Source organism: Ctenopharyngodon idella, chromosome 7 (assembly GCF_019924925.1).
Source record: "Ctenopharyngodon idella isolate HZGC_01 chromosome 7, HZGC01, whole genome shotgun sequence".
Lineage (NCBI taxonomy): Eukaryota > Metazoa > Chordata > Actinopteri > Cypriniformes > Xenocyprididae > Ctenopharyngodon > Ctenopharyngodon idella.
The window spans coordinates 47,404,955-47,413,914 of NC_067226.1; the positions used below are offsets into that span (position 1 = coordinate 47,404,955).

At 34.8% G+C, this 8,960-nt stretch overlaps 2 protein-coding genes across 3 annotated transcripts in view; one reads left to right on the top strand and one right to left on the bottom strand.

The window, feature by feature from the left end:
* The first annotated feature begins 483 nt into the window (after positions 1–483).
* pabpn1l (PABPN1 like, cytoplasmic) lies at positions 484–6,311 on the top strand. 2 transcript variants are annotated; one of them, XM_051901136.1, is made up of 7 exons: positions 484–638; positions 2,643–2,736; positions 3,068–3,135; positions 3,227–3,333; positions 3,412–3,499; positions 5,570–5,700; positions 5,956–6,311. In XM_051901136.1, the coding sequence occupies exons 2-7, from the start codon at positions 2,676–2,678 to the stop codon at positions 5,993–5,995; spliced, it is 495 nt and encodes a 164-aa protein (XP_051757096.1). In that variant the 5' UTR covers positions 484–638; positions 2,643–2,675; the 3' UTR covers positions 5,996–6,311. The 2 variants fall into 2 exon arrangements, with proteins under 2 accessions (XP_051757096.1, XP_051757097.1); XM_051901137.1 differs by having other exon boundaries at positions 541–638; positions 2,610–2,736.
* A 1-nt stretch (position 6,312) lies between these two features.
* The window catches only part of trappc2l (trafficking protein particle complex subunit 2L), a 4,084-nt gene continuing 1,436 nt past the window's right edge, over positions 6,313–8,960 (bottom strand). The window contains exons 2-5 of the mRNA XM_051901138.1: positions 7,489–7,661; positions 6,736–6,823; positions 6,545–6,624; positions 6,313–6,460 (exon numbers count right to left, since the gene is read on the bottom strand). Of these exons, the coding sequence (XP_051757098.1) occupies positions 6,415–6,460; positions 6,545–6,624; positions 6,736–6,823; positions 7,489–7,661 (387 nt within the window). The 3' untranslated portion in view covers positions 6,313–6,414. The remainder of the gene's footprint in view (positions 6,461–6,544; positions 6,625–6,735; positions 6,824–7,488; positions 7,662–8,960) is intronic.

An 8,960-nucleotide genomic window follows, 5' to 3' on the forward strand; every position in this document is an offset into this window, starting at 1 on the left:
CAAGGTTGTTGAATAGCATGACATTACTCCAATAAAAGAAAGAAAGAAAAAAAAAACTTATAATAGGAATCCTCTACACATTCCTATTTAGAGTTTATTTGACTAGCATTAGGCTATATTCTTTTTAACTATTTTTGACCAAGGTTATTCTTTAACCTCAACATCTTTTAGGGATTTTTACAGTGCATAAAATTCACAAGGTGCCTAAATTTAACTTTTTTAATCTGTAAAATCATAAAGATCCAATAAGAGTTTTGATAAGGAATACACAATATCCAATAGTACTTGTTTTAGTTTATCCAGTTGATCTTACTGGTTTTTTTAGAGGGATCTTGTTTAACTCCAGTATAGGATTGGCATATTAGAAATTCCAAAATTCTTCAGGATTTTTTGACTAGGGTAAACTTGAAACCTCTAAATTTTTCAAGGAGAAATAATCAACTAAACTATCTCAATTTATTTTAAACAAAATTATCTTCTTTTTTTTTTTTTTTTTTTTTTACTTTAAAAAATACAATCACACCTGTTTCTTCTACCACACTCACTAGCATTTGATTAGTCGAGTCAGGTGTGTTAGTTAAGGGCTGTACCGTGAAGACTGTTGGAGCTGATGTTGAAAACCAGCGTGGATCCTCCAGGTAAAGTTTCACTAACTGAGCAAGAAATTGTCTGTTTACTTCGTTGTGAACAATATTAACGATCTGGTGGCGAAAAAAAAATGGTTAAATATCACTATTAAGCGAATATAAGGGAGTGTGAATATGGTGGATAAAATGGTCAATATCAAAATCTAGGCTATTGAAGCCGACTGTTATTTCTCCATTTCATCGCGTCTGAAATTTAGCAAAATGTCCGCGCCATGTTCTGTGTCGTATTCAGAGAATTAGGTTATTTATATAGCACAATAATCAACCAATTAATAAATACTCTGAAATCGAGATAAATGTACACATACATAAGCCTACCGTAGTACAGTTTTTCCAGTATATTCCTCTGAAAATCATTCGGCGAAATCGGGAGTTTTCACACAAAGTCGTTGACAGTAGCAGCGCGGCCTTGTGTGTGTGTTTTTTTTTTTTTTTTTTTTTTTTTTTTTTTTTTTTTTTTTTGCACTCAACAAATCAATAATTATTCAACGAATTAAAAGAACGATTTTAGGTACATTCCTATACATATAGGACAGTGTAATTTTTTTTTCTTTTTTTTTTTTTTTTAAACTTTCAATGAGCATTTAGGTGTTTTTTTTTTTTTTTTTTTTTTTTTAGCTATTTTCTTAAAGGGACAGATCACCCCAAAATTATTTTAGGACTTTACATATGTCTGTATGAAAATGTTGTTTTCCCCATTCTTCTTTTTTTGTTCCTCAGAAAGAATAAGTATACGATTTGGTGGAGAGTAAATAATGCCAGTAATTTTCATTTCTGGGTGAACTATACTTTTAAATAGTGCTGCAATGTGAGAATAATTTTAAAATACAAAATATCATGTAGTGAAAAGTAAAATGAGGTCAAAACTGCATATAAATAGATAAATGTACGCACCTTGTGCTATATCGTATTCAGACGATTGTTCTCTATATAGCACAATATTCAACCAATTAATAAACACTGAAATCGAGATACATGTACACATACGTAAGCCTACCTTAGTGCAGTTTTTGACAGTATATTCCTCTTGAAAATCATTCAGCGAAATTGGGAGTTTTCACACAAAGTCGTTGGCAGTTTAGCTGCGGGGCCTTGCTTTATTGTACTCAACAAATCAATAATTAATTAACAAATTAACAGAATGATTTTAGATTACATTCCTATACATATAGGAGAGTGTATTTTTAATAAGCATTTAGTTTTTTTTTTTGCGTGTAGCTATTCTCTTAAAGGTACAGATCACCCCCAAATTATTTAGGACTTTACATATGTAGATTTAATCCTGTATGAAAATGTTGTTTTCCCCATCCTTTTTTTGTGCTCCTCAGGAAAAAATAAGCATACGACTTGGTGGAGAGTAAATAAAGACAGCAGTTTTCATTTTTTGGGTGAACTATACTTTTAAAGGGAAAGTTCACCCAAAAATTAAAGTTCTGTCATTACTCACCCTCATGTCGTTCCAAACCTCTAAGACTTTTATTCATCTTCGGAACACAAATGAAGATCTTTTTAATGTAATCTGAGAGCTTTCTGTTTTGTAAATAAAGGGTAAATTATGTTTATTTGCGCAAACAAACCACTTGCGTCGCTTCATAAAACCACTGGAGTCACATGGATTACTTTTTATGATGTCTTTACTACCTTTCTGGGGCTTGAAAGTGGTAGTTGCGTAGCCTGTCAATGAAGGGACAGAAAGCTCTCAGATTACATTAAAAAGATCTTAATTTGTGTTCTGAAGATGAATGAAAGTTGGAACGACATGAGGGTGAATAATTAATGACAGAATTTTCATTTTTGGGTGAACTAACCCTTTAAATAGCCCTGCGGTGTGAGAATAATTTTAATTATTTTTAGCCAAAATTAAACATGAGGTCATAGACATGTATAAAAATCATACAAGAATGTCATCCTGAAAGAGATGTCCTGTCATCTACCCATGCACATGTTTTCTGTGTACATAAGGAGCTGTTTGTGTGGAAAACCTTGTTCCTTCAGGAGCTGGACGCGATTCAAACTCGTGTGCTGGAAATGGACGAGTCTGACATGCAGTATGAGGTAGAGAGACAGTTTCCCTACAGCCCTCAGGCAGGTGAGCAGCCAGCTGGCCCACACCTGAGCCCATCTGCTGGGCCACAATGTCTTCTCACTGCCCAATGAGGCATGTCCCAGAAGGGCTGTCCTGCAGCCTGGCATGTAGTCTTATCTAAGGACATCTCTGCTTGCACAGAGACAGCCTTCTGTGACAAATGTGAACCCCTAGTTAAATGCACCAAAGACACACTTACAGAGTTCCTGAACCATACTTTGGCAAGTCCATGAAATTTAGACTTAAACATGATGTGCTCTTTGTACTTGGTCTATATAACAGTGGTTAATATTTTATATGATTATAATTAACTTTATAATCTTGCCTTCCTCAGGATTGTTCTTCAGTATGACCCATGAAGAGAGAATAGATTCTGACAGGAGATCAATCTATGTGGGAAACGTAAGCTGCTTAGACACTTTTGAAAGTTACCTTTCATATTGTACTTTAATCATGTATTCTAGGTGTTTATGCAGTATTGTTTGACTTACAGGTGGATTATGGAGCAACCGCAGACGAACTGGAGATGTACTTTAACGGCTGTGGCCACGTAAACAGAGTTACAATTCCGTATAATAGATTCACAGGCCATCCAAAAGGGTGCGTATCCTTTTTGGCTACAAAACAAAAAATATTTTAACATCAAGCATGTTTTATATGAGTATGTTTTCCCTGTAGTTTCGCCTACATTGAGTTCTCCGAGAGGGAGTCGGTGAGGACCGCCATGACTTTAGATGAAACCCTATTCAGAGGGCGTGTCATTAAGGTGAGATGGAAATGTAGTGACCTATGGTTATGCATTACATGGCAATGAACCTACGTTTACACCACAGCTGAATGTGGCCAAAATCTTTTTTTGGAAGACTGCATGAACAGAACAAAAATCTTGTTAAATCTAATCTTTTCAGGCCTGATCTGAGCCACTTTCATATGTCAGGATTGAATTCATGCAGATTTTGTGTCAATTTATAGAAGTTATAGAAATACTCCATTTGAATATAATTTGAATTGTTTTTGAGTCAATAAAACTCTAGTCTTGCGTAGCCAGACCTTCAGACTAACGGTAGACTCATCGCAGCTTTCATTGGCCAAGCATCACCCAAGACGCCATCTGACTGTGACAGCAACCAATCACAGTTCATTTTGTTCAGCTTCATGTTTAAGGGCGTGAAAATGTAACTTTGATGTCCCTACAATAACAGACCGGCGTGTAACCAATAAATCATTTAGGAACGTCATGCAAATGTACTGCAACATTGGTGAATCAGACTCCAAAATTTATGAAAATCCAGCGTTTAGTGGATACTGATAAGTGCTCATTGTCTCCGTTATAAATGTGACAGCTTTATTTTTCCATGAGGGGGTTTGGCTTCACGACGGCTTTGTTTCCTGGCAGACCATTAAAGAACGCGACACACATCAAAACTCCTGAAGTGTTTCCTAGTGATGGGAGAAACGAAGCTTTTTGAAACTTTGAATCAATTGCCACACGCTGGTGACCCCTGCTGGTCAGAACAGTGTAAATGCAGTGAAAACAAGGCTTAAACATACATAAACACCTTTAATGTTTTATTGAAGGTGTCATCTATTAACAAATCATCTTATACCATTAAATGTGTTTTTTTTTTTTTTTTAATTAAGTGTGTATAATATGAGTTATTAAATTGTAGAGCTTGTTTTGTTAGTTTTATGGTGAGTTTGGTTAATCAGACCAGTAAGAAACTTTTAGCTACAACTCTTCCTTTTTATTATACTAATGTGTCATTGAATGTCTACAAATGTATAAAACTGATCCGAGATCAGGCATAATCATATATAGACACTGGTTCATAAATCCACAGAGATAATTGCCCCCTAGCAGCAATAAATATATATATATATATATATATATATATATATTATTATTTTTTTTTTTTTTTTTTTTTTTTTTTTTTTTTTTTTTTTTAGTCGTGCAGTGTACAGAGGGAACCGAGAGGTTCCTATCGCCCATTTTTGGCATCGGCCATTTTGAATTTTGTCTAAAAATGCTATATTTTATTGGCGTATTGTTACAAAACTCTGTGTCATCAGCACCATGCCTTGTAATGAATTGTAATTTATCAATTGTAATGAAACTGGTCATAATAATGCCGACAACATAGTTAACAATTTTACCATAGTCAGACGAACTTCTGTCCGCCATTTTCATTTTCTTTCGAACTCCTAGACTGTTAGTCCGATTTTCACCAAATTCGAGTCAGATCATGCTGGCAAAAAGTTGTGGATTTCATGTCGATGGAGTCGTTTTGGCGTCATGCAATCAAATTCGCTGATGGGGTAAATGACAATAGTTTCGTCTAAGGCGGTATCTCTGCAAGTCTTTGGCATATTGACAACAAACTTTGTCATTGTCACCCCACAATGACCACACAACATCAATTTAGTCACAGCGCCACCTATTGGTCAAAAGTGATAAGCAATTAAATCATATTACTAGTGATTCTATTTTTTTTTTTTTTTTTTTTTTTTTTAGCCATTTTGACAAATAATTTTAAAATGTCTATAATTACTCGTTGCAGTTCGTCCGACGACTATAATTTTTTTTCATTTTTGTTTTCTTCTGATAGACATGTAATGGTAGGCTGTTGTATGCATGCGGTTCAGTTTTGCCTGTCCAATATGGGCCAAATTTTAATTACGTAAACAATCTCACAAAAAAAACTTTTTCTTGTGGCGTGACTGTAGCCATAGCATCTCCAGTGTTGATTTCCTTGTAATGAATCTGTTTTTTGTTTGCTATGAAATACAAATCTGTGACAGGAGGAAACCATTTAATTTGAAGCTCTTTGTGCACTAGGTATTGCCAAAAAGAACAAACATTCCAGGTTTCAGGACTACAGATACAAACTTGCGTGGAGGCTGGTCCCGAGGACGAGGTTTCCGTGCCTCGAGATTTTACAACCCATTCAGAGGCTGCCACTTCATTAGGTCAGTTCTGCCAATACATAACCGTATGTCACATGATACAGAGCTTTAATTATTTCAGAGCCGCAGTGGTCCGTGGCCTTGCACTCTTCTTATGCCGATTCTCTAACCGTATAATTCCATATTGCTTTCAGATTTGTGAAGCCTAAAAACTAATGCAAATGTACAGTGATCATAGTGGTTTAACAATCATATGGAAGTGTGGCATTTCTCTGGCTTTCTTTAATGATGTTATAAAAATTGTACTTTTTGTTTTAGGGAAAATGGACGAGCTCATCCATGGGTTGATTCTTTTTGATATTCATTTTTCTGTTATCTTCAAAGCACTTCTTGGTGCTAATTAAAGTACGTTTCAGTAGTTGTATGAAGGGAGCTCAGTTTAGTATTATTATGATTATTTTTTTGTATGTGTGTTTGTAGCTTATATGACACTACAGAAAGCGGAGACTTGATTTCTATTGAGTGGTTACTGTTTTATTTGTATTTTATACAATTTCTTTAATATGCCATGCCTGTGGGAGGCTGAGATGTCTTGTGAATTTCAGTACTTTGTCTATTTTTGCTTTTTCAGTGCTTAGACTTCATCACTGTAAATAAAAACAATATTATCACGAGTCCTTTTATGAAACACAAATTAATTCTTTATTTTCACCTAACAAACAATACACAATGGACACTGATGTAAATATATATATACACAACTTTAAAGAGAGGATTTCAGCAGGCCTGCACCATCATAGCTGAAACTATACTGTCAAAAGCCCTGCGGAGAGAGAAAAATATTATATTAGAGTATCAGTTGCTGTATCAAACACTCCAAATGTGTGTTTTCACCAAAGAAACTTACTTTGATTGAATTGGATCTCCGGGATTGTAGAATGGGTTACACATTACATCAGTGAAGGAGTTGTGCAACTTTCTAAACATCTGAGGAAAGAAAGAAAAGCTCTTAACTCATCATTACAACCCATGTGACTGACACATCTCGCCTCTTTTTTTGTTGTTACATAGGTGGAATGTGTACATTTTGCAACTCACACTTCTGATTTCGTTGTCTCGCAGAGATGTGTTGGAAGAATCGACAACAATCACAAACTTCACCTTAGAGTTTGTCACATAGCCATATCTGTAATTCTTGTTAAGATTAACATGTTGTGCATTAGAAAGCAGCCCATCTTAAAGGGATAGTTCACCCCAAAATGAAAATTCTGTCATTTACTCTGAATCATGTCATTCCAAACTCCTTCTGTGGGACACAAAATAAGATATTTTGGATAATGTTGGTAACTAAAAAAACTTTGGTGATCAATGACTTCCATTGTGCGATATTTCTTGATATCTTTTATCTTACACAGAATAAAAGTCATACCATTTTGGGTGAACTATACATACATACACTTTATATCTCACTTTATTAAGCAATGTCTTTGCTGCTGACATTCAATGATCCAATTCAATCATATTAATAATCAAAAATAACTTTAGATAAACATCACATTTGTGTTTTTTTTTTTTTTTTTTTATTGCAGAAGTAAGAGTGTTGAACTTGAGGCTTATTTATGTGATATTTTGACAAAATCTAACTTTTTGGGGGGGTTGGGGGTTCTTATTAAAAAAAAAAAAACAAGCCCAGCCCAGGTGAGAAAAAGTAACATTACTTTGCATTAAAAATAATTTAGTAACACAATTAGTTACTTTTTGCAACTCAATATTGTACCACATTACTTTTAAAAGTAACACTGAGTCACAATGAGAAAGAAAAGACGATCACAACTTCGAATTTAAGGATACACTTTGTAGTCCTCAGTTGGATAGAGGAGTCCCAGATAAAGCTCCCTCTGGTCGGCCAAGGCTTTGCCCACACCGGAGATCTTCTCCTCCACTACGTCCAGAGAAGTGTGCACTGTGTAGTGAAACTTGAGTTCCCCCTGTGTAGGAACGCTCCGAATGTACAGGGGATAGTTCTACAGAGATCAACATAATGTTAGAGGCAAGTTTTGTCAACGTAATGTCAGCACACAATGCTATTAGAAATTAATGTGCATTCATTTTGTCAATGGGTCATTGACGAATAAGGTTTTTAAAAGTGTTAAAAACAGTGGAGATATTAGTTTTGACGATTTATTAAGTGTTATCAATGAGATTGTGGTTTTTATAATCAATTAACACTGCTTTTGTCTTCTTTTTTTTTTTTTTTTTTAAATACAGGATGGACAACATTTGTCACCAAAAAAGTCATTCGGTTTAACCAAAATTTTGGTTTTACCAAATGACACTTTTGGCTATACCGAATGACGACATTTTCAAACAATGTTAACAGGCTGATATCCAGCTAGATAGCTAGCAAAAGTTCATTTTATATTTAGTACAAGTTTTTAAAATATTACAACATTTTCCATGTTTTATAGCGGTTGTACCGAATGACCTGATGTTTCAGGACATGCGTATGAGGAGTGAAAACATGAATTTTTCAAATAGTTAAGAGAGAGTTAGTTATTTGCTTCATGACCACGTGGTCCTTTGCAGGTGTTTGAATGATGTCACATCCTGTCACATGATACTGACCGCATGACTTGATCCAAAATGGTCCCTTTATATTGGTTACTCCGAATGACATCAATGAAATTCATTTTTCTGGACATTCTTTCTCATAACAAAGCAACGACTTCTACACATAATTTTAATACCATTTTGCACTATGTTGATATATTTTGTTATAAAATCAAGCCAGAATAAAAAATATATACATTTTAAGATATTTTAATCACAAATGAAATGGCTGTATTGGCCTTTGGACGGTTAAACCGAATGACCTTTTGACACTTCAAAATCTTTAAAATACCTTTATATGTAGCAAAATATAATTAAACTTTTCGGATTCGATGAAAAAGATCTAGTTGTACTACCTTACATACTTTGGATGTCATATCTTTGTTTTTTATTATTATTATTATTATTATTAAGGCCTTTGGACAAAAAAATGACCCGTCACGTCATTGACCCCAATATGAACTAGCTTAACATCTGTCCATTTGCAATAGCCATGACCCATGAGTTAGTGACTGATGCATATCACTGCTGCATCCAAAATCACATACTTCACTACTATATAGAAGGTGAAAAACAGTATGTGGGAAAAGTGGTATGTCCGAATTCACAGTACTTGGCAAAAAGTTCCCGAATGACCTATGGACACTTTACTATCCCGTGAGGCCACGGGAGAGGATTTGTGAATGGCAGTGAAGCGACACAACTGATGCTGG

Bases quoted from the DNA above. Each gene is read 5' to 3' on its own strand.
- pabpn1l (XM_051901136.1), top strand. From the start codon at position 2,676: ATGGACGAGTCTGACATGCAGTATGAGGTAGAGAGACAGTTTCCCTAC. The intron at 2,737-3,067 runs GTGAGCAGCCAG...TGCCTTCCTCAG, and splicing joins TCCCTACAGCCCTCAGGCAG to GATTGTTCTTCAGTATGACC. The intron at 3,334-3,411 runs GTGCGTATCCTT...TTTTCCCTGTAG, and splicing joins TTCACAGGCCATCCAAAAGG to TTTCGCCTACATTGAGTTCT.